Source organism: Boleophthalmus pectinirostris, unplaced genomic scaffold (genome assembly GCF_026225935.1).
Source record: "Boleophthalmus pectinirostris isolate CB_2022bp ecotype Guang Dong unplaced genomic scaffold, ASM2622593v1 HiC_scaffold_21, whole genome shotgun sequence".
In the NCBI taxonomy this organism is placed as follows: domain Eukaryota; kingdom Metazoa; phylum Chordata; class Actinopteri; order Gobiiformes; family Gobiidae; genus Boleophthalmus; species Boleophthalmus pectinirostris.
In genome coordinates this window covers 5,580,288-5,605,707 of record NW_026571175.1, presented here as the reverse complement: position 1 = coordinate 5,605,707, position 25,420 = coordinate 5,580,288, and the positions used below count along the sequence as shown (strand labels likewise).

Below are 25,420 nucleotides of genomic sequence, written 5' to 3'. Positions count from 1 at the left end.
TTATAGTAGATCTCAAAAAGGCAGAATAAATCAAGATTTGTTTAATGCTTTATTTAAACACTTTAGTGTGAAGAGATAACAGCTCAAATGTGATTTCACTGCTCTCTGGAAGTTTTGTGATTAAAAAAGAGCTGGGTGAGTTTGTAGTAAATTTAAATGACAGAATAAGGGGAAAATAAGCCCATAATGATCAACAGATCTTGTCGGTCATTGGACTCAATGGACTGGGCCATGAAAACAAAAATAAAAACATGTCACTCGTTCTGTCAGTATGTTTTAAAAGGCAGCTGGTCTAGGCACCAGCAATAATAAAAAAGCTTTGAATTAAAGGTTGAAAATATGTTACTAACTACTATTACTTTGCATTGTGACAAATCCAAATAGGCAGTACACAATCAAACTTTCTGAATACAACACCATGAAAACACTGCAATTTTAAATTTTCAAATTTTGACTTTATTTTTTGACATGTCAGGTCAGTCTACAGTTTAGTTTTAAATTTCACACATGTAAAAGCAGTAAACATTATAATCCCTTTAAACCCCTTTTAGTGCAAATTCATAGTCATACAAGGACATTTAACAAATAATTTACTACAAATGATTTTGCACGACATTTTAGGATACAGTTTCCAAAATGACAGCATTGTACATTTACTTTGGTTTACTCTCATTCTAACACAGAACTAAGTTTAAGGCACATGTAGACTGTTCAAGGTGCACCATGTAACTAGATTGGGTCTGCCATCACTTGTTGCCATGGAAATGTTATTACTTTGTATAAGAATACTACACAGTGTGGCTTTAAGCTGCATAGTGCACCTTTTGGCAGTTATCCAGCCAAGTAATAATCCATGTAAAAAATGCATGTGTGAACATAACAAAATTGAAAAACGTCCTATATAATGTTTTTATCAGGCCTTTTGAACTATATTTCACTTTACACTTTACTGTATAATGGTATATTGTATTTATGGAATTTGGGAACAAGAATTACTGTATTGATTTACAGGCATACAAACATGAGATTACTCAAATGTGTGAGTGAGGCAAAACAGTTAATAAGGGTAGGCAATAATAACAAAATTATATCTGTATATTTTTTGTTTTTTTTTCATCCACATGACAATATTCAGACAATATTATGGCAACCAATCACTAATTGGATGAGTGGATAGTAGGCTACAGTGGTTCTCAAACTGTGGCTCACCAGATTCTTCAATTGACAACTGAACACATTTTTGTCCTCCTTTAGATTACTCCTTGGTTAGAACTAGTGTAGCTTTTGTGTAGTTGGATTAATATAGACTTTTAATAACCCTAATTTAGACCTGATTTAGATTTGGTGGTCTAGGGAAAACCAAATATTTTCTTAGGTGGTACTTGGTATGACAGGTTTGAGAACTACAGTGCTGTACAGAAATTGGCTGAGATTCAAGTACTGCACAACAGATTTTAAGTTTAACCTTTTTTTTGTCTCCAAAACAACAATTATGAAATTATAAATTTTTAAAATATATTTCCACCTCTGTTTATTGTAAAAAAAAATAGATTTACAGACGAAATTATTGTACGTTTTTGGGATGAATGATTTGAATATCCAATTAAGATTTTTTCTGACAAGCATTGTGATTAGATTTGCGATTTATAAAATTTCATCTTTCAGTTATTTTACCAATTCTCCCGGACACGCTAAAAATAAGAACTGACAAACTAATACAAGAATCACATTTCAGAACATGTTAGTACAGATCTAAACTCCAGAGACAGCAGTTTTATAAGCGAAAAGAAAAGATAATTTTTTTTTTTTCTTCTCAGCCCTACTTTAAAAGCCCAATATTTTCTTGTGCTAAAACATTCTTGTACACGTCGTGGTTAAGATTCAATATTGCACAAATGTGAATTGATTTGGACTAAAACACAGAAGTGCAGAATTATCCCTTTAAACCCCTTTTTGAGAGATTACTCTGCTAGTGAATTTGCGATTGACATAAAAAGATGCTTTACTCTAGATGTGTGTACTGTTCTGTGGTTTCACTCTCTCCAGTCCAGCCCCAGAGTCTCTGCGACGAATGAGAAGATGTGTGTGTCCTCCAGAATGGCTTTTGCTGTGGGTTTACCTGCCCCGTGTCCGCTCTGGGTGTCCACTCTCACCATCAGAGGCTGCTTCTGCTGAGGACTGCTGCCCACACCGTACTGCAGGGTGGCGCTATACTTCAGGGTGTGCAGGGGAACCACGCGGTCGTCGTGGTCCGCCGTGAGGAGCAGGACGGCGGGGTACGGGGGGCCGGTGTAAGGGGGTGAGGGGAGATTATGGAGGGGGGAGTATCTGAGGAGAGAGGAGTTAAACTTTAGACAGATTTTAATAAAAAATAAATATCGTTTTAGAATCACTAGTTTTACCACCAGCTTTTCTTGATGATATTGGTTTGCCTAAAATATCCCACAGTATTACTTTTACTTATATTGCATTTATCCAAACACACCTTTTATTGCTCAAAAATATCTGGAAAAAAGTGCATTCCTACTGTGAGTGGGGTGGCCTCTTCACAGATCTAACTTGTAACTGGGCCTGCTGGCATAAATCAGCCAAGTGTGGAAAATTCTAATCAAAGCAATAACCATGGAGATAATCAAGTGGTGTAACCTCTTCCAGAAAAGTTACAAACTGTGCCTTTAACTAAACTTAGACTAGAGCTGGGCAATATTAGCCTGATTCATCAGTCAGGTTTCCACGAAGTGAAACCGGCTGCACTGACTTGTTCCTTGGACAGAGAGGTCATATTTGGTCTGATATGAGCCAGATTTAAAAGATCTAAAAGTCTCTGCCTGGGACACAAACTATGGACTAGGCCTGTCACAGTCAATACATGACGGATGGAATAATAATAATAATAATGATAATAATAATAATATTATTATTAATAATAATAATAATTAGGGGTGTCAAATTATCGCGTTAATTGCGATTAATTAATTACAGTCATATTTAGCGCATTATGTTTTTTAATCGCATTAATCTAATTTTTAATCTCTAACTTTACTGTTTCTGTATGTGAGTTGCTTTATTATAAAACCTGTTTTTATGTGTTGTTGGGACAACAACAACACACACACACACACACACAAAATAAACATTTATACATTTTTTTTATTTCGGTAATTCCACTCATTGCCGGACACCCACACAAAACGCGCGCAGTAAGAGCGATATAAACGTCATGTTAACGTTGGCGGCGTCAGGTCGAAGAGCCAGTAGAACAGAGCAGCAGTGCACAGGTAAAAACACATTCGTGTCTTGGAAATTATTCTCCCGACGTGAAATATAAAAGAAAATAACAAATATAATATCGCCTGAAAACAACCTGCATAGGCTCATGATGTCTGCACTACTGTCCTATAGTGACCTGCCACATGAGGGGACACGCACACAAACACAAACACACACAAACACACACCTTCATCATCGTCATTAACCTGAGAACGCGCGGACCACGTTTCCTTCCGTAGACACTGCGCGAACACCGCTGTCCTCCCGTGAGCCGCGTGTGGACTGTGTTTTCTCACGTACGCTGCGTAAACCGCGCTTCCTCCTGTGCGCCTCTAAACCAGAACTAACACCAAGGCTAAAACCAGGACTAAACCAGGTCTAAACCAGGACTAAACCAGGACTAAACCAGGTCTCAACCAGGACTAAACCAGGACTAAACCAGAACTAAAACCAGAACTAAAACCAGGTCTAAACCAGGACTAAAACCAGAACTAAAACCAGGTCTAAACCAGGACTAAACCAGAACTAAAACCAGAACTATAACCAGAACTAAAACCAGGTCTAAACCAGGACTAAACCAGGACTAATCCAGAACTAAAACCAGGATTAATCCATTCCAGGACTAAACTAGGACTAAACTAGGACTAAAGCAGGTCTAAACCAGGACTAAACCAGGACTAAACCAGAACTAAAACCAGAACTAAAACCAGGTCTAAACCAGGACTAAACCAGGACTAAACCAGGACTAAACCAGAACTAAAACCAGGTCTAAACCAGGACTAAACCAGGACTAAACCAGAACTAACACCAGGACTAAAACCAGGATTAATCCATTCCAGGACTAAACTAGGACTAAAGTAGGACTAAAGCAGGTCTAATCCAGGACTAAAACCAGTGATCTCATATATAAAGTATTTCTCTATCAATAATATTTTTAATATGGTTAAGGAAAGATCTTTTTATTGTCTTTAAGTAGACAAAAGTTATTATGTTCAGATTTCCTCGTCTTTGCTACTTTACAGCAAACAGTTTCTTATTCATGGAGACTTGGGCTCAACAGCCAAATTGGAGAGATTTGTTAAACAATAAATGACTTTATAAAGTCACTTTTTTAAATCTATATCAGTCTTTTGATCTGCCACAATCATGTAATAATGAATTTAAATGAAAATACCTCAAATTGAAGGCTTTTCTCAGCAATTTTTAGGTGAGATTAAAATTTAATTTTAATTAGATTAATTAATTACAGATCATAATTAATTAATCTCTCATTTTTTTTAATCGCATGACAGCACTAATAATAATAATAATAATAAATATATTTTTCTGTAATAGTGAGCAACTGTTTATCTTTTGACAATGACATTTGAGCTGTAGAGGGTTGAATAAATAATTTCAATGTCTCATTATAAATTTAAACTACTCCTACTACTAATGTGCTGTTAATTAATGTATTTGTGTGTTTTTTGTTTTTTTTAACCGTATTGTGTATTTAGAATCTTTTTTAACTCTTTCCCCCCTGGACGCCTACTAGGAACATCCCATACATATGTTACTAAGGCTACACCCATAGAGCATAATTGCATAAAAGAAAACAGACTTCCACGAGTGATTATAAATGATTTTTACACTCATGAACTTAATTGTAACACAGACATATTTGTATCTCTGGAAACCTTAGACTCTGAACTATTCATTTATGGATGTTTAAATGTGATTCAACTCATTTATAGGTGTATAACAGCTCACTGAAAATGAGAGTTTACCTGGTCAGGTGCAAGCTCGAAAACAAAAAACTACATTCAGCATCTGATATCTGCATGTTCTGAGTACTATATTCATAAAAAAAAAAAATATATACTTTGTCAAAGTATTTAAACAGATTTCATATCACCAGATACAGTATAGCCAAGTGTACACCTGTTTTTACCTGTTGTACACCTGTGTGCACCCAATTAATTTTTTTTCCATTTAACTTATTCAACTCATTTAGCTTATTCAACTTATTTTATTTATTCAACTCATTTAGCTTATTCAACTAATTTAGCTTATTATAATATAATAATATAATAATAAAACTTTTCCCCATCAGTGTGTGTCCAGTATTTGTCATCTTGGCTATTTTCTCGTGCGCAGAGCTCCGCATAAGCGTTTTTTCTGTAGCGATTCTGTTATACATCGCATCTTGGAAAAAAAGACTGAAATATTTTAAAGGACTAGCCTGGGCAACATCCAGATTTTAGGGCAATTTTGGTTCATAATCGAGTATAAAGCTAAGATAGTTTGTTCGGATATCGCAGGACTCCACACAGACGCATCAGCGGCATTCTCATCTTCTCCCCGAAAGTCTGTCGCTGTCGCTGTTTTCCACTTTATAATCAACTTCAACATCATCACTTTGAAATCTATAAAAGTCACTTTCTCTAAACTTATCCATAAAATACGTCCGCTCCTCATTATTTCTAAAACTGTGCGCCGCAGCGCCGCGATCTTTCCATTGCACGTGTTTCATGTTGTGTTTTTTCCGGAAGCTACCATCGTCACTATTTCGATTAACTTCGGAAAAAATCCGCGAAAACATATCCTTGAATCCTATTGGTCAGTCTAGTGTGGGTTGTAGTGGCCCCCACCTATCACAGTCTCTGTTTAAATGTGAAAAACCGAGCCATTTCTAAAGGTCGTCAAATCTCGTCTTTAGTGATACGGCGGAGGTGTCAAAAGTCGTCATTAAGGGTTCAAGGGGGGTCGTCAAATGTCGTCTTCATGGGGGAAAGAGTTAAGGGAGATAATACTGGGTTTTCAGTGGCAAAAAAGTTGTTTCAGTATTATTTTTAATGTCTAGATTTTCTTCAGAAATATATCGTCTTTCAAAATGTGTTATCGCGACTGGCCTACCATGGACTCTTTGGTTTTAAAGCATGAGTTTGAGCCATGCAGCCACAAAATACAGCGCTCAACAATGCGTGGTACACCTGCACTGTTCTTCCCAAACATTCAGTATATTTTAGAGTGCCTGTGTCATACTTGATGAGCCACTGAAACTGCTGAGGATCGTCAGAGCAGCCGTAGTCTGTGGTCCAGGCATGTCCGATGGTGAAACGGTGAAACTTTAACATGTCCATGACCCCCACCTCCGCCACCGCACAGCCAAACAGGTCAGGCCGCTGGTTCACACATGCACCTGAAAGAAAAAGTATGTCATTCTGACTCAATATATGACTAAATTATGACTAAAGGTGCACTGCGTAACTTTTCTGGTGGAGGTGGAAGTTAATGCTTTGCCTGAAATGTTTCAACAATATTGCATTACACTTATTCCTCTCCACGGAGACAAGCAGATAAATAAAAATAACTAACTGGAAGATAGAGAAGTGTTATTATGATACTGTGGAATATACCAGGCAAGCACTAACATCTCCAAGGAGACAAACAGGTGGCAGACCCCCACCATCAAAGTTACATAGTGTTACTTTAAAATATAGGAGCCTGTAAGACTTGCATCAGGTAGAAATGATGTGCTCAACTATATTTCATGTCCTTGTAAAACATTACGAACATAACAAACAAGAGGTTAAGGTACATTTCAGTTTTAGACCAAGTTTTAAATCTGGCACACGTGAGAAACACATTTACGGAATTAAATGTGTTCAAATATGTTCAAATCAAGGACTGAGCCAGGTCTGATCCAGGACTAAAGACCAAACCTGGAGTCAAATTGAGGATTAGCACTTAAACCTAACTCAAAATAACTCACCCACAAGCAGTCCTCCGTTGGATCCTCCGTTGATGGCGATTTTACTGGAGGAGGTGTATTTCTCCTGGATCAGAAACTCGGCTGCGCTCTGGAAGTCATCGAAACAGTTCTGTTTGTTCCCCAAAGTCCCAGCTACAACAGAGAAAAGAAGAGAGAGAAAACTTGTAAAAGATTTTGTGAAATCAATCTGATAATTCTTAGGATCAGCCAAATGTAATAAATATAAAAGTCAGAGGGATTAGGTTTCTGGTGTAAAAACAAAATGCCCGTTAAGCACCCAACAGTTTGCAAATACTTTTACCTTTGTACCAGGTGAGTCCGTACTCTCCTCCTCCTCTGATGTTCGCCACAGCCAAGACTCCGCCCAAGTGTTGCACAAACAGCAAGTACGCTACACTGGAGCAAAATATACAAATGATTACAAATTATACATATTTATATATACAGCTTTTTAACTGAAGAAATATTGAGAATGTGAAGATAAAAACAGTTACAACAGCAGCAAGTAAGAAATTTAAAATGTTGTGAATTAAGGTGCTTTTTTACACATTTCAGAACTAGAATAACTTAATCCACAATGTAGAGATATCAAGTTAAAACAAAAATGAAACACTTTAAAAATAATATACAATAAATGTGTAATTGGTGATGATACGATAATGTTAATACTATTTTGGACATTCATTCAATTTTCAAGTCCCCCCTAGGGCCCTCCAATGTACTTCCAGAGGAGAATCAAGGCCTTAACAGTTCATTCAAATACTCATTAGACTCATCCACAGCACTCACTTATAGTACGGCTGTATTGAGGCCTCAAACCCTCCATATCCATACAGGAAAACCGGATTAGACCCATCCTTCTTCAGATCTTTGGCATGAACCAGGAACATGGGGATCTTGGTGCCATCTTTACTCGGGTAGAAAACCTGGAAAAGTTTAAGAATAATAAGCTGTGTTTTTTTTTATTGTTATCAAATAATCAAGTCCTAGCCCTGGCTCCAAGACAGAACTCCCAAAACAATAATCACTTGGTTTTGGAAAAGCCAAAAAAACAAAAAAAAAAGTATAAATACTGGCTATGTTAAAATTCCCTTAATTATGCAAAAAAGCAGCACAAATAATGTGACAAAATCAAAAATGAAAGATAAAATGTGAATTATTTTAAATTTCACTTTGTTACTTTGTTTACAGCATACAACAGCTACTCTAATATCTTACTGATTAACTCACTGTTATCAGATATTTACTGTAAATGTGTCCACATTTACTACTTTTAGCAGTGCACTTCCTTATACCTGTGTAGTTTGGTAGTCCTCCTGTTTGAATCCTTTCACTTCCACTTTTCTGAAAACTTTGGGCTCTGGGTTTGGAGAGCTCAGGTCACAGTGGTAAATGATTCCTGGACAAAGAGAGACGATAAATATGCATTATACCATTTTTAAGTATTTTATGATATATCTTCTCATTCAAAGGACTTTTTCTTCTTTATTTTTACTACCTTCTACATTTTTCTTTCTGCTTTCTACATCAAATATATGAAGTAAGATATATGGAATAATGTAGTAAAGAAAAAAGTTAAATGACACTACTATTTGTTTTTAAAATATTTTATATTCAAATCCTCAAAGTACCCTTTGCTTGTCAAAACAAAGTGTTATTTAACATTATTCTTTACTACATATTTGTATACATCTTGCGTCATATATTTTATGTCTTTTGTGTATATAACAATATAAATAAAGAAAATAAAACACTGAATGAGAGGGTGGGCCTCAACTTTTGATTGGTAGTGTATGCAAACAATACATAAAACACGAAGTGAAATATTGTAACTGAAAAGTTGGGAAAGGGCACTCCACATATTCCTATACAAACCTTTATCACATTACTAAACAATGACATTTTTGTACTATTCTGATTCACTTTTTCCCACTATTTCTGCAATGCATGTATTTCTTAATTAAAAGAAACATGGATTTTCTTGTGTGTAGCGGGGTTGTTACACTAAAATGATTAGGTTGTGAGCTTGATTTCTTCATTATATTTAATGAAGCTCAGACCTGGAGTGGTGTAGGAGGTGAACTTGTAGAAGACTTCAGAATATTTCTTTTTCCCGCTCACTCCGGACACCATTCCCACATCCAGAGGTAGATCCCGAATAAACGCTCCGGTCTTCAGCTCAAACACCTGCAGGATGTCCTTCACGTCATGGAGGTATGTGGCCAGCAGGTGGTGCTCATTCACACAAGTCACAAAGCCTAGAGGGCACAAAGTAAAAGGCATTAGACAGACAAGAGAACAAGGGCTTCACAATATACTGTATAGGAAAAATACTGATGTGGCAAAAATCGGCTGGTGCATTTTACAGAAATACATTTTTGGACAGTAAAACTGACAAAAAAGGCAGATTGTGTTCATGATTTCCCTTATTAGGTCCTACATTAGACTTGGGTTGGTCTTGATTTAATATCTAGTTTAGTGTTACATACATACACGTTATTTTACCAAATAAATAAAGGCATGTACATTTAACATTTTTTATTAAACTTATTATGCCGAAACAGTATATTAAAATATCATAATAATATTGTTAGCCCAATAGAAAACATATTAATGGATTTGTTCATATTTTTCCTCAAATTGTGCAGCCCTATATAGAACAAATGTGTAGTACTTAAAACATTCACAAATGTTACAACAGCAACAACAACAAAAAAAAGCCTATTTCTGAGACATACTGGGCAAAAATGTACAGTAGTTGTTGCGTGTTTAAACCAGCAGGGGGCAGTTGCACACTATATTGCAGGACTTCTACAAATAATAGCGAAGCAAAGAAGGGCAAGACATGGCATATGTACAAAAACTATTGTACTCACAATATAAAAATACACAGATGAAACACATGAAAATAATTTTGAGACACTTAAGTCTGTTGTGAGTGTTGTTGTTGTTCTGAATGTTGTAAAGGGCTCTATAAATAAAGACTGATTGATTATTACGACCACATGCAGGAATGTCTTCATTATATTTAATTAACATTACTTACATGACATATCACTCTCTGGCTCATACAAGTGATTCATGTTTATAAGCAGATAAGCAACATAAGCAGAGAATTCTCCTTGGAGATAGATATGCAATACTGTGGAATATTATAGCCAAAGGAACAACATTTCCATAGAAACCAAATAAAAAATAAAAGTCAAATAAATGTGAATCAGGTCAGGAACATGTGTTTTATCATTCTAAAAAGTTACACAGTGGGGCTTTAACATTGCAGCATCTCCATTTGCTGTAAAACTGATTTGTCAAATTTTCTTAACTCATTATACAGAAAAATCTAGACTATCATCATTTGGATCTATTGTGATGATGCTTAAATGATTCACACGAAACTATTAAAGTTAAGTTCCCTTTGACAAACATTTAAACTATCGAAACAATGGGAAAGAAATTCTGAGAAAAATGTTTTGTAACAATTGTTAAACTACGGAACTGGGTTTCTAAGTATTTGGGCATCCCCTTTCACTCATCTGCATCTCCGTGTTACGGTAGAACAATACAACACTTGTTAAAGTGGTTAAAGTTTAATGTTTAAAGGGCTTTGAATAAATAGACAGAAGGATCTATAAACTATTAGAGATGTTTGGTAGAGGGATAAACTAGAATACTACTAAAAATATGTTACAAAATATGCTTGAAATATCTGCAGCAATATGACTTGCTTTTAAAAGAGCCTGAAAAAGAGAGGGAATTATATAGAGAGGGGATGAGAGAGAGAACATGAAGAGGAAAAGAAAGAGGGCAGGGCAGAGAGAGAAAGAGGGAGAAAGAGATGGGGGGAGAGAGAGAGAGAGAGACAGAGACAGAGAGACAGAGAGAGACACAGATAGTTACTTCTGCTTCATCTACTTAAAGCAGACCTATTCTGCAAAATTGACTATTCAGAGCTTTTAATCATGTTATAGTTGTTTCCTTCTCGTTTACCCTCTCAAAGTTGTATTTTGTGATTTGGCCATGTCTGAGTCATCTTTATTCTCCTGTATTCAAGAGGCTATCAACTCCCGTTTTCACCGCCACCAGTACACGCCTACTGTGCTCACTGTACCCACATTTTGGTACAAATGAAAAAATAAAACCTGTTGCTCACTAGCGTGATCTGCAGTTATCCATCAGAGTGTGAATCTGGCGTTTACGGTTACGTCAGCTCCCACTGGGCACTGCAGTTTTCTACTGTGGTAGTCGGCATACTTGTTTCTTTTATTAAGTTGATTGTGATTTCAAATGTGCAATTATGACGTAATGATCCACTGGTATTATAGATTATAACTACATAGCAGACACAAGCACAATGTGTCTTTAAACTTAACTGACTTTCCCACAAATATACTCAATGAGTCTTAAGTGCTTTAACTGGAAGCCCCAAACAAGTTTAAATACAGTAGGAATTACCAAATACTTCAAATAGAAATATTATTTTAAAAAGATAAAATTATTTGATCCCAAATTACTTCCTAAATGGATTTTCCCCCCCACAGCTTGTCTGAACCAGGATTTATAACGATTTTGCAGAATTTAAGTAAAAAAGAGGGTTTCCTGCATTTTCTACATGACTATAGTAAGATTTGAGTAGTTTTTATATAATTTACATGCAGTGAAATTTGTAGTCGATGGATGTCCTTAATAGAATGAATATCTCTGTGCATCAGTAAGTGTTAAATATGTGTACTTACTCAGTACATCTTTCTCATGTTGCGGGATGAGGGTTTTCCAGTGCTCTCTCTCTGGTTTCTGGACATCAATGTTGATCAGACAGTAGCGAGGAGCGTCCAGGTTTGAGTGAAATGTGAAAACTGTCCCTTCGTTTGTGACATATGAAAACTGAGCCTCGAATGTGTCCACGAGCTTCACCCACGGAAGTAAACCTGTGGAGGATAAAACATATAGTCATACTGATACTGTAATACTGTAATATATATAATATACTGTATTACTGCGATAAAAATGGTGAAAACATTAAAAACAAGACAGACTTGAAAGGTGCAGTATGTAACCTTTCTGGTGAGAGTTGCAATTGCGTTGCACTGAGTGTTCCACAGTTTGACATTAAACTAGTGCAGGCATGCAGGTTACAGATATAATATGTATGTAATATGTAATTTGCCAAAAATACTGCCAAAAATGTGGTCATTTGACTGGTATACTATCGGTGACTTCACACTCCTTTAGTCCACTTCTTTATACAGTGTAGTTCCCGCTGGGCCCTAGTTTGGGCACCCGTGAATAGGCCAGCTATCTCACTCATTATTGTAAATTACAGTTATTTTATTGCTAAAAATACATGCATTCTTAATGTAAGCATACTTGCCTCTCGCCAGATCTGACCTCTAAGTTGACCCAATTATCATTTGCTTGTATAAGATGTTTAATGCCATACTGTGGAACATTTACATTTTGTGTTCTCATACATGTTATTCACCTGTCTGTCCGGATGAATTTGTTACTGCCATGCCTAGAATGTTACAGTGTATGACATTAACCTCTCCATGAAGACAAAAGGTTTCACTTCACTCTCTGACCTGTGATTCCATTGGGCAGCTGCTGAAGGTCACAGTACCAGAGGCGGTTCATGGGCTGACATCCTTCAGTGATGGACAAAACCGCATACCTGCCATCGTCTGAGATCTGGGAATGGACAAGGAGTAGAGGTGAGATATTGTCAAAAATGTATTTCACAATAATTCCTACAACAATATGCTAAAGTGTGCCAGTACAAGTCTTGGTTCCTCAACCAAGACTTGTACCGGCACATTTTAGCAAGTGTTGTAAAACATATGAATGGACCATAAAACTAACCACAAAATCCACTTCTTCAATCCATCACTTCATACCTTTGTTAGAGAGATTGCACAAAATGTTTTTGTTCAAGGTTTATTTATTCACAAAAATATTCTGTAACAATGTTACACAATAGTTTTCATTATTTTTTACTTTTCCTCCCTAGAACACCACCCTCAACTTATAAACATGAGAACATGAGCCAAACAGGTACAAGAAATGAATCGATAAATAATGATGAAACAAAATAAACCTAGAAAGGAAACTCACCTCCTCCAGTTATTTCCAAACCTGCTTCCACGGTTTGGAAATAAGACAAAAATGGATTCCAGATTATATACAATTTTTGAGCTTTTGAACTGAACCTTTGGTTGTATACCTGATTTTCTCCAACTGAATGTAGTATATGGCATGCCTGACCCAGAGCGGTTGTGGTTCCTTCCAGTTCAGTAAAATCCTCCTACGAGCTAACACTGTGCAGAAAGCCACCAGACTAGACTGCCCCTCAGTCAAATGTAAACTAGAATTCACCCCAAAAATTGCAACTAATGGGCAGGGAGCCAGTACTTTACCACATATCTAAGAGAGAACATCAAATACACATTTCCAGAAATTACTCAATTTTGAACTAGTCCAAAACATGTGCAATAAAGAGACAGGTTCTTGCTTACATCGATCACAAGTAGGGTCAAACCCGTTTATAATCTTACTTAGTTTAGTTTTAGACCAGTGGAGGCGATGTTCCACTTGGAATTGAATCACTATATCTCTGAATTATCCCAGGTCTCGTCTGAAATCTGTCTACTCAAATCCTCCTCCCATTTACACTTAAGTGGCTCCAGCGTAGTCAACAACTCATAGGCCACACTTGTGACCGTTTGGCATCTGGTTTCTTAAAGATATCATCCAAAAGGGACAGAGAAGGACAGGATGTGAAAGAGTCACTATTACGTCTGATGAAATTCCTAACAGTAAATGTTTTTGAAATCATCTTTAAAATTAATTACAGGCAATATACTCAATAGATATTAATTTGCATATCTCCAAAATAACAATTATGATATTATATTTTTTCTCTATATATCTTACACCTCTTACAGAGAGTTTAAACGCTAAAGATTGCTTTAAAATACTGTGCAGTCCTGACTTAACTTAATATTTTTGGACTTACAGTGACAGAGCTGTGCCATTTGGGGTGATCAGGAAACTCGGCCACCAGGACATCCTCAGACTGTTTGGTTCCGATCACATGATAGAACAATTTTTGGTTCATGTTTGAAGTTGTCTCTGTGCCTAAAAGCAAATGATCCAAGGTTAGTCAGACTAGCAGGGTATTGTCTGTAATCTGTGACCCATGAATAGATGCAAAATGTTTTTCCAAATGTCATAGCTACATATATAACATAACTCTGAAAAGTATGTAGAAATATCGGACCTACATCAAAATTGCACTACCCAAATACAGATAGATTTTAATAATGGCTATGAAAATATTCAGAGCAGAATGGTTAATTGTAAACCCTATTGAAAATGTAAATGACAACACTACATATTATATTATATTTGAAATATTCAAAGTAAAATGAACATAATATTATGTAGAAGTATTTATAACAAATGTAACATACTGGAAATGATGACAGTTTATTTACTTTAAGCTAATGTTAATTAATATTAATGAGTTAATTTAGTTTTGCAATGTAATTGTAATGCAATTGTAATGTATACTTTTGGTGTGTTCACCTGCCCAGGGACTGCAGATGGAAAGTAGCAGTAGCTAAATCAAGAACAAGTCATAATTTCTTTTGTAAGATTTATGAATATGTACATGGTCCCTGACAAAAAAGAATAATCTACACTAAACATTGACATATCCTGTATATATGCTGTGCAGTCCATTCCGCTCTGGCTCACCATCTGTTTTGCCCTCTTGTCGGGGGTAGCTGTTGTAGAAGATGCCCCTCCCATCGTGGGTCCAGGAGAGGCAGCTGAATTTGACCCTCTCCAAAACATCAGGCAGTTTCTCCAGGTCTCCGTCTGCCTTCATGAAGTGCACAGTGACCCAGTCTGACCCACTGCTGCTCAGGCCATAGGCAAACAGCTTACAGTCCTCAGACAGACGACCCACTGTAATGAGAGAAGAATTATTTGACCTTTTAGGTAAAAACATACAACAAATTATGTACATGATCACAATCATAGTCCCACTAACTGCTTGTTTCAACTTTGTGACATCACTGGACGGTAGGATTGTCAAAAGTAATGATACCCAAATAAAGATAATAACTGATACAAAAAATATTATTAAAAACACAAAATTACATAAATAGGAAAATAAATTGGACCTTATCTGAATAGTTTTGGAAAGGTCTGTGTCTAGATCAGAACTAGTGTTGAAAATAATTTATAGTCTAAAATATAGTCTAAGATTCTCTGCTTTGAAGATACCAGCTATTGTTTAAACCTCTTCTGCAGTTACTCACTCTTTAGCGCCACAGTTCCATCTTCAGACAGAGTGTTTGGGTCAAAGAACACAGAGGCCGGAGCGTCGAGAGAGTCCTGCACGTACAGCACGCTCTGGTTCTGGAGGCCTTTGTTATGGAAGTAAAAATACCTACAAAAGTACAGACACAGATACAATATAATCATTGTATGATTATGTAGGACACCATATCCCACTGATAACATGTCTGTGTTGCTTTACCTGTCTCCTCTCCTGAAGGGGGTGCTGTATTTGGGATAGTCATAGAGCTCTGTCAGTCGCTGTTGAAACTTCTCCCTGACTCTACACTTTTCTAGAAATGGCATCGTGACTTTGTTCTGCGCCTCCACAAATGCCTGGAAAAAGGAAAAAAGAGGGAAAAACACAATCTTTAGGGGGAAGTTGCGGCTCTATGGTAGAGCATTTGCCCATCATGCATGTTTGATTGTAGTACAGCGACAAGAAATTCTTATTTAGTTTTAGTCTTAGGCTTTTGACTAAAATGATTTTCAGATTTAGTCCAGATTTAGTCAATAATTATTTTAAGTTATAGTCGACAAAAATACTAATTACACTGACTAAATCCATAGTCATAGTTTTAGTTAGAACAAAAAAAAAATTAACTACAAAAAATTATGTTGCATTTTGTCCAGAGAGCATGTCTGTACATGTCCCATACATGTATGGACGTGCGCCTAGTTTTGGAGCTAATCAGTTCTTTAAGTGGCCAAAAATATTTACTTTTAGTCATAGTTTCAGTTGTTGAAAATTTAATGCTATTTAGTCACAGTTTTATTCATTATAATTACTTAATATTTAGTTCAGTCAGCAAAAATATGATTAAAACTATGACAAAATTAACACTGATGTGGTGTGTAATGCTCACCTTGGTCTCTTCACTTTCTGGGTCCTCCAGCCAAGCATAAGGATCACAGATCTCAGTGCCGTGGTAGTTATCCACCTAGGTAAAAATAAATAAAACAAAACAAGAGCATGTAATTTGTGCCAAAACATAAACCTATTAGTGTATTAATGTTCCAGTCTTTCGAACTTGTTTTGAAGATTCCAACATGCTCTGTCTTGTTGTCCAAATGCTGTACTGTACATAATCATAGTCAAAGCCTCTTATTGTAGTAACAGTTTCACACTACTTGCACTCACTGGTTCTCAATGGTAGCCAAAATCGGATACTAATCGATACTAAAATTAGTTTTGAAACTAAATACTCATTTGAGCAGGTATCAATACAAAAATGTCCTGTTCACAGGACAGAAATGAACCTTTCCTGAACAGCTTTAGAATGATCTTGAGCTATATCAGAACGAGTATAAGAGCACAGACCATGGATCACTATGGAACCTACCTGGACCATTAAGGGATTACACAGATATAAGACAAAAATGATCTAAATGTGTTTATTTATTACTCAAGTAACTACTGAACAGCATTGTATAACTAGAAATTCAACCACTATGAGACCTACTGAGCCAAATTATTACCCTAAATTGTCTTAATAGACCATTTTATATGTCCAACAAGGACATGTCGATCCGGCAAGTTTTTCACTATCAAATTGGTGCACCAACATAAAATAATGTAATACAGTTTAATGTTGAAAATCACATTCTATTGTCTAAAGAGAGTTTTTATTATCATTGTAGAATTGGTATTGAGTACTGACTGTATTCCGTAGTATCAAAATCAAGTTTGAAATTTTAGTATTGTGACAACACTATTGCACACTGTTTATTATTACACATCTTTGTAACTTAACTCCAGTACATTAAAATGGTCTTAAACAATTTTTAAAAAATTGTGATACATCTTTATTTTTGATTGCATATTTTCTATTCTCGTGTTGTGTTTGTTTTCTGCATTGCAACACTGGAATTTCTCCATTGAGGGACAAGTAAAAGTTCTGTTAACTTATCTAGAAAGTAATAAAGATTGTCCAAGCTCATATACTGCATTTCATAAGTTCATTCACATTTGACCATAACTAACCTGAGTTGTGACTATCAAACATGACACCTGACCTCATTAAGCACACACCGATCTAAAATTGTTGTACTTCCATAATATTTTATTAAATTTGAATGATTGTGGTATCATTCTGTTTTCATGGGTAGTACTCAGTTACATTTACTTGAGTAACTTTTTAAGTTACTCAATGATTTGAACATTTTGTTTGCACCGCTCCTTCAGATATTATTCAGTTTTTTAAAGTTTTGTACAAAATACAAGATTTTGTGGAATTTACATTCACTTCACATTACATTCACTTCAATCAGATGTTATGTCCTGACAGTTAAGTTAGAGTAGTAGTTTTCCTAAATACTTTTTTACTCTTTCTTCACTAATTTCTTGGACGAGTACTGTGTACTTGAACTTTGCTACTTGAATATTATTTTACCGGAGTAAAATGTTTGGCTACTCTACCCACCTCCGGTTTTCATTTGTTCAGTCATTCATGATATTGTAACAATATGGTTCATCTAGAGTTATTATTGAGGTATTTGACACGTATTTTTTAAATAGCCATGTTTTACCATTTGACCATAAAACAATATAATGAAAACACTGAAGTAAACCAGACTGAGAACAGTAGCAGTGTACGTTTAATGAGTAGTAGCTATAGGAGTACTAGTTGTCATAGCGTTTATTTACATCAGTACTTCGCAAACTCAAATTTATTTCCTATATTACTGAAAAAATCATCTTACCACAGTGAAATAGAACATTAGACAGCACCTTTTTACCAATCTGAGGCACGTATTTCACCTGTGCTGAGTCATAAACCTATTCATTTCAAGAAGCTAATTTCACTTCACAGCTAGCGACATGTTTAGCAAGAATTACAACTTAAAAACACTTTAGTTTTCGTTCCTGACTTAGCCATTCTTTTCATTCAACCCTCCATCTAAAATGACTCACTTTCCTTTCTGTCCTAGTATCGATTTTCGTGCACAGCCAGCTCAAAAAAAAGCGCATAGTAGAACTTTCTGTAAATGTGTTAGCAACAACCAACAACTTTGAAAACACGATCCAAACCTTGCTCTCGTCTCTCCTCGCAGCTGGATACTTAAACGACGTCATGTTATAAGTTGATAACGTGTTTTTTCACGCTTTTCTCTCGGTATTTTAAGAGTTCAATCGATGTTTTACGTGTTAAAAAGTCTAAGTTTACAGAAGAGAAAGTGAAAGTAAGAAGTTTGTACTCCGCGCCCCTGACGCTGCAGTACGTGCTGTTCAGGAAGAGCTGCGTCACGATGCGTCACTGTCACGTTAGGCACAGGTGATGATGGGACACATGGTCACGAGGAAGGTTAGTAAGTTTTTATTTTCATCTTTACGGTAAACTAGGGGATATTTTTTAGTTTATTTATAGTTTTGATGCTTGAATGCTGACTGGTAAAATCCAATTTTACACAGGATGCTGACTCTTAGCTGCCAGTCTAATTTGATTTTCAAAATAGTATTAGCCTGAAAACTGCTGCTAATTAGCCTACTACTTTATAGTCATTTTCCAATTAATGTAATTATGTTATTAATTTTTTTTTTCTATTGTCGTTTTGTATAGGCTTTGGGTCAGTGTGGACCTTGGAAAATTCACAATCAAATCACTGACATGGGTGTGTGAACATTTTACTTCCATGACTTTAAACCAAGTGTGATTTATGAGTGGAAACTTTGGTCATATGACCTACAATACTTGACATTTTCACGCCATAAATTGTATTTGATTGAATCACTGAGATATAAAATAAAATAAATAAAATAAAAATACATGCGCAATAAAGTCAGTGTTATCACTTAAAGTATCACTTAAATCTTGGGGAAACACTGGTGCTATTTTTAAAGATATAGTCAACATTTTTGTAGTTATAAACACAGAGTTTATCATTTCTATTACACAACTAGATGTTTAAAAATACCAGCAGACAACAATTAGATCAGTTTTGCTACAGATTGTTAAATGTGCACTGAGTAAGTTTTCTGGTGGGGGGGTGACCATGGAGATGTTTTTTGCCTGCAATGTTCCAGAGTATGGCATAAACGTTGTCTGCATTTATTCAATCACAAAACTTTTGCCTCCTCATATTTGACTTATAACTGAACATGGTGGCATTATTTGCTTGTTTTCATGGATGAAAACATTTAATGCCATACTGTGGAAGTTTTTGGCAGGCCCTCGACTAGAAAAGTTATACACTGCACCTTTAAATACCCCAAATTATCCACAATTCACCTTGCAGTTTGTTTAGAGTTGTATTTTCTGTTTTGATCTGAAAACAACATGTGGAGAGTCTGGTTTGCGGATTGTCGCACAGAAAAGTTTCAGACAAATAATCTGTGTAATCCTCAAATCTGTGAAAAAGTCTGTAGAAAAGGAGGGAAAGACACGAGACGGGGGCAGACATGGCTCATTTCAAACTAATTAAGTTAAGGTGATTAAGTGAGACTGGCTTTGATGATCTGTTAATCTGTCAGTTGGGCCTATGACCTGTTTGATTGTACTTACCTGTCTGTGGCATCAATGCAATGGGACCAGTCTTCAGTTAAGTCAATTGCACGCAGTTGTATTAACGCTTTAAAAAACTTTCTAGGATATACATAACAATTTACTTGTCTTAAAATTTTACATTTTTATTACATAGAATAAAAGAATTTCATGAGTCAAACATGAAATAACTAATCTTTTTAGAAATTATTCATATGGAGTCGATAAGTATTTTTGGGGAAAAAAAATAAAATTCTTTCTACCAGTTGCATGACCAAACCAGGACTGAATTAAAATTTAACCAGGACTAAAATAGGACTGTGTCAGGATTAAAAATAACTGAACCAGGACTAAAATAGGACTGCTTTAGTCCTTGACTAAAACAGTTCAAAAACAAGAGTGGACCAGGACTAGGCTTAATTAACTTACTAATTAACTAAACCAAAAATAATGCAGGACTACCAGCTACCATACAGGGCTAAAAATATTGACTTAAAGATGGTCATGATTCTTGTAATAGACCTTTTGTACTTGTGAATCATAGTTACACATTTTATAGAACAAAACAAAACTACAAAACAGCATTCAAAAAGCACAATCACAAAGCAGTTGCCGGTTCAGTCCCAGTTGTGACTCAGTGCGTTTCCCAGTATTACCTAATGACTGCCGTGCTAATTGGCCTGAGAGAGGAGGGAGGTGGAGCTCTAATCTGTGGGGATGAAAGTGGACCAGGGCAGGGGCAGATGGCTGTTATGGAGGCTGAGATGGGAGCCCCTCAGACGGGTTGAGCTCCTCCACTGTGCCCCTTAAAGCTCCGTGGCTCTGGATTACGCCACATTTGACCATGCAGCCGCGGCGTGCAGGACAGATGGGCGTCTAATTGGCTGCACTCAGAAACAGGTAGAAGAGACAGAGAGATTAGATTAGTCAGATTACAGCCCAGACTCGCCCACTGTGAACACGAGACCGAAAAACAAAAACAAATTCTCCTGAACATGAACCAAACTCAGTCAGTCTGTAGGCCTCAAATTACAGATGATAAACAGAATATTTTGAAATTTACAACTTTACTGAAAGCACTTAATTTGCCAAATGTATAACTTGTGTATCATCTTCGACTAATATAGACATTGGTTTAGTTATTAAATAATGCTTTCATAGGCCTGCAACTCAAACCCAGATTTCTTTGTTCCTGTCATACCACCAAACACTGAAGTGCCTCGTTCAAGGACATAATATAATATAATATATTATGTGTGTATATATATATATATATATATATATATATAACTATAATAATTATTTGTCATTATAGAGTGGCGAGCTGTCCTTCTTGGATGTATTGGAGACCTATATGGACACCCACAATCTTCTTGTTGCCAGCAGCACATGGATTAATTCATCAAACTTCAGGTTAGTGGGCAAACGTCTTAACCTACCATGACACCCAAAATGCCTTACCTTTACATTCATTATTAAATTGTGTATATAATATGTACTTTTTTGTACACATAAAAGTTCAGTTTAGAGCACCATACTAGTATATCACCAATGCCAGGGAATTAACCATTAATCAGTGAAGATAAGCGCTTGTAAAATGACTCATTCATGGGTCATTATGTAACTTTTCTGGTGTAGGCTCTGCTAACTGCTTTTGTCCCTGAATATGTTATTGCTCCAAAATTTCACATTTAAATGTGATTGGAGTCACCTCTTCATAGATCTGACCTGTAACTTGGCCTGATCACGCCACGTGCTTATCTATGGAGACATATGTTAAAAATATAAAACCATACTAGGTAACATTCTTTTTCAAAACAATATTAGCTCTCACTGTGCAGAGTTTATTTAGTTTGTCACAAACTAAACGATGAGGTTCAATATTTGGTGATCTCTTATAAACAATATAAACAATATAAATAAATGTCTCTTGCCCCTCCTTCAGAATCTGAAATCTCTACCAATTAAAATTGTAATTGTAAGTGTATTTGAGTCAATGTCACCAGTAGTTTTACCATGACAGCAGCCCCCTCCCCTTTCTCTTCAGACCTTAAACCCATAAACTGTACATGCTGAATGCCTGTCCACAAACATATGAAGTATTATTGACCCCCTCTGCCTTTTGTGACAGATGGCTCCTGCAGCTCTAACCCATAATCCCTCATTGTTCTGAATTCTTTTATTATTTTGCTGCTCGTCATTTCAAAATCTTCCCCAAATCGGCCTCTAACCTCTGCGTGATCCTGGGCTTAGCTGTGGCCTGAGCTAATAAAAGTGGATCAGCTGCACGGCCGTATTGTTTTTGAACCATAATCTCCTCCTGCTATTGTTTTATATGTGCACACAAGACACAATTTAAACTGGGATTTAAAGAAGAAAATTTACTTGAAAGAACTTTTAATCATGTTGTAATTGTTTCTCCTTCTCATTTACCCTCTGAAATGTTCTCATACATGTTTGTGTAATCTTTATTCTCCTGTATTCAAGATGTCATTGCTCTGATCTACTCGGTTTTCACCACCACTGCTTTGTACTTACGTTGTTCTCTAATTTTATTTTACTAATTAGTGATACACATAAGATTCGGGGTCGTGTAGCCACTCATAGCGCCACATTGTGAGTTTTGCTGTTTTGCTGCTAATGTACAACAGGAGCGTGTATGTTTTTTCTTTTCTTTTTTTTTTTTTTTTTAGGGGTTTGTTCCTGATGGATTCTGGTTTGAGTCCAGTTTGTAGACTCTCCCTTAATTATGTTTTAGTCCTGGTTTAATCTAGTCTGGGTGTAGTCCTGGCTTGCGGAAGTGTCAAATCACACTTTGGGGACAAGATTCAGGGCTTCAGGCCAACTTAAATTTTCTTGTACACGAGTAAGTATTTTAAACCCAATGAATTCTGAACATAAAACACAAAGATGAGAAGAACAATCTAGAGGAGTTTAATGACATTTAATGATATTCTAAAGTAACTAGAATGTCCTTAAAAGTGCTTTAAAAGTGGCAAGCCGGGCCTTTCTGTGTGGAGTTTTCATCATCTCTGTGTCTGTTTGGGTTTCCTCTGGCCTCTCGGGTTTCCCCATCAACCCAAAACATGCATCACAGGCCAAATCCTCCAGTTAAGGTAGTCCTGACCAAGACTAGCAATGAGATCTGGAGATGAGTCCCACTGCTCTTGTACAAATTTGTATATGGTGTCAATAAAGAGTACCCCAACCCTATAGTTACAGATTGACCAAACCCATGTATTTTAGCTTTTAAGAGAAGGCTTTAGTCAAATGAAACAGAAAACGCAGACCAAAGTTCTTGTAGAGGTGCAATGCAAGGAACAGCAATTTAAAAGTGAAAAAATGCATAGCACACTCAGATGGCTGATGTCCAAAAGCATTTTTTAATTTTCAAATAGCATTTCGGCAAAAAGTCTTTGTGAGATAATTTTTTTTGCTTTGGATCACAGTATAGAAAATGGTTGCCAGTCCAGGTGCTCATATCCCCCACCAATGAATCGGAGGTCTCAGAGAAGGCTTCAGTACCACAGAAAGGACATGTTGATTTCAAATTCACTTTAATTGATTTTCTTAACGAAGACCCTCGCTTCATGACTCTATCTGAAACCCCCCACCACTACTATTACTCTCGACTGTGCTTGGATTCACTGGCTGTTAACTTGTACCCTCCAATTCACCGTTTCTAATCTCAATCTCAAACAAAGCACATTTTCCCGTTGACAAGTTGTGCCTCTTTTTAATTAAACTCTCGGGTCCCAAACTTCATTAGAAATAATCGATAATGTCCACGGGTCTGTTAGCATGCGGCGTGAGGCTAGTATCGATCGGCGCGCGTGTTTTTGTCCCTTAAGCATGCATGACGCGGCCCGCACAATAAAAGACCAGTGAGATTAAGACAATTAAGAGGAAGGGGGTAGGGGGCTGCGGTGACCAGAAGTCCAGGAGAAGGACAGGATTAGACGGACGAGATTTAGGTCAAAGAGGTGCTGCAGCAGTTAAAGGAGGAAGAGGAGAGAGAGGGCGGGGGGAGCGGAGGAGTGGAGAGGGCGAAAGGGGAGGGAGAGAGGGATGACGGAGACAGGAGGGAGGAGAGAGGAGAGAGAGGGAGAAAAACTGAGGAGAGAGAGGAGACTTGGGTGGGTTGGGGAAACCTACTTAGACATTTGCCTTGTTGATTGATTAATGTTAGATAGCATGCTCTGGAAGAACAGTCTGCTGTAATTGGTCTTTTGAAATGACAATGTCCAGGAACAAGGTTATAATTTGTAACTTTAAATGGGTTATGGTCAGGGTTTTGAAAATGTTTGGGTTAGCAGCAGTTAAAAAGTCCCCTACTAGTCCCCTACTTCACATCTGTCCTTCCAAACTTGACTATCTAGCACTAACTTTGCTGATTTTTGCAAGAAACAAAAGTTGGAACCATTGCAACACAAAGTTAAAGAGCAACAGGAGATAGAAATATGCAATCCAAAATCAATACAGTTAACGTAAAGGGGAGCTATTATGCAAAACTGAATTGTGATTTCCTTTCTCATTTAGTGATTCATGGATGTTTGACTAATTTTTATGTTCCTATTCAAGACGTCATTGCTCCGACCTAACCCTGTTTTCACCTCCATCATCATCAGTACACACCCATTGTGACATACTTACTTCGTTCTCCAATTTTATTTAATTTTATCAGTTATATATAGGATTCAGCAGCGTCACATAGCAATTTTGGTAAAAAGTAAAATAAAATCCACTGTTCGCTGTATCCATACAAGGGGCTAGCACTTTGTTCTGATGACTTTTATGGCAACATCAGCTCCCACTGGACACCACATCTGTCTAACCCGGAAGTCATCGGACTATGTCATAGATTATAACCACTGTATATAGCAGACACAAGCACAATATGTCTTCTTTAAATCTAACTGACCAATCTAGAATAATAGAAATACTTTGAATAGGGTTAAGATACTAAAAGGTGTGAAGATAATACAATAAAATACAAAACTGTGCAAGTAGAGTCAAAATATAGTAATAATATAATATGTTTTATTGCTAAATTTAAAATCAAATTCAGTTCTAGTCAATACTATCTTTCCCTTTTACCTGTGGGCTCTTTACCTGACCTGAGCAAAAAGGAGGTCAGAGGTCGAAGCGTGAGTTGAAGTGTGCCTTTGGTCTAATCCTGGTCTGGTTTTCAGTGGATTGACCCAGTGACAAGGATCTTCTGTTGGACCTGGTTTGGACCTAGTTTGGACCTGGTTTGGACCTGCAACAAGGCGTGTCCGACTGGGATTTCCCTGATCCTGGTCTAGACTAATGATTCAGCACCGCCTCCTCATTGTCGTGCTGTTGCGTCACGTTTTCCACTGGGAGTACTAATCAAGTCCACGTAATAGAGAGTAGGTTTTAGAACGATGAGAAATTAGGACTGTTTCATAGAGATTGTTTTGATGCAGCTCAGGATCATTCTAAAGTTATTCAGGAAAGGTTCATTTCTGTTCTGTCAATGGGATTTTTTATTTTTTTGTATAAATACCTGCTCAAATGAGTATCTACTTTTCAACAATACTTTTGACAACAC

At 36.6% G+C, this 25,420-nt stretch overlaps 1 protein-coding gene and 1 long non-coding RNA gene across 3 annotated transcripts; one reads left to right on the top strand and one right to left on the bottom strand.

Annotated features, from left to right (window-relative positions):
• Positions 1–433: 433 nt before the first annotated feature.
• Positions 434–18,589, bottom strand: LOC110162165 (prolyl endopeptidase-like). Of its 2 annotated transcripts, none has more exons than XM_055157532.1 (15): positions 18,279–18,589; positions 16,231–16,305; positions 15,567–15,700; positions 15,346–15,476; positions 14,777–14,989; positions 14,034–14,155; positions 12,604–12,709; positions 11,758–11,949; positions 9,085–9,282; positions 8,320–8,423; positions 7,814–7,950; positions 7,326–7,420; positions 7,025–7,156; positions 6,295–6,451; positions 434–2,328 (listed from the first exon to the last, which is right to left on the bottom strand). In XM_055157532.1, the coding sequence occupies exons 1-15, from the start codon at positions 18,438–18,440 to the stop codon at positions 2,034–2,036; spliced, it is 2,253 nt and encodes a 750-aa protein (XP_055013507.1). In that variant the 5' UTR covers positions 18,441–18,589; the 3' UTR covers positions 434–2,033. The 2 variants fall into 2 exon arrangements, with proteins under 2 accessions (XP_055013507.1, XP_020782682.1); XM_020927023.2 differs by having other exon boundaries at positions 18,396–18,589.
• LOC129410124 (uncharacterized) lies at positions 18,534–25,233 on the top strand. The gene is made up of 4 exons (XR_008632741.1): positions 18,534–18,669; positions 18,925–18,976; positions 21,161–21,258; positions 25,038–25,233. It is a non-coding gene; the product is annotated as an uncharacterized LOC129410124 (long non-coding RNA).
• Positions 25,234–25,420: the final 187 nt, after the last annotated feature.

Bases quoted from the DNA above. Each gene is read 5' to 3' on its own strand.
- LOC110162165 (XM_055157532.1), bottom strand. From the start codon at position 18,440: ATGACGTCGTTTAAGTATCCAGCTGCGAGGAGAGACGAGAGCAAGGTT. The intron at 15,477-15,566 runs GTAAAGCAACAC...GTACTTTTGTAG, and splicing joins CCCTTCAGGAGAGGAGACAG to GTATTTTTACTTCCATAACA. The intron at 6,452-7,024 runs GTGAGTTATTTT...TTTTTCTTTCAG, and splicing joins CAACGGAGGACTGCTTGTGG to GTGCATGTGTGAACCAGCGG.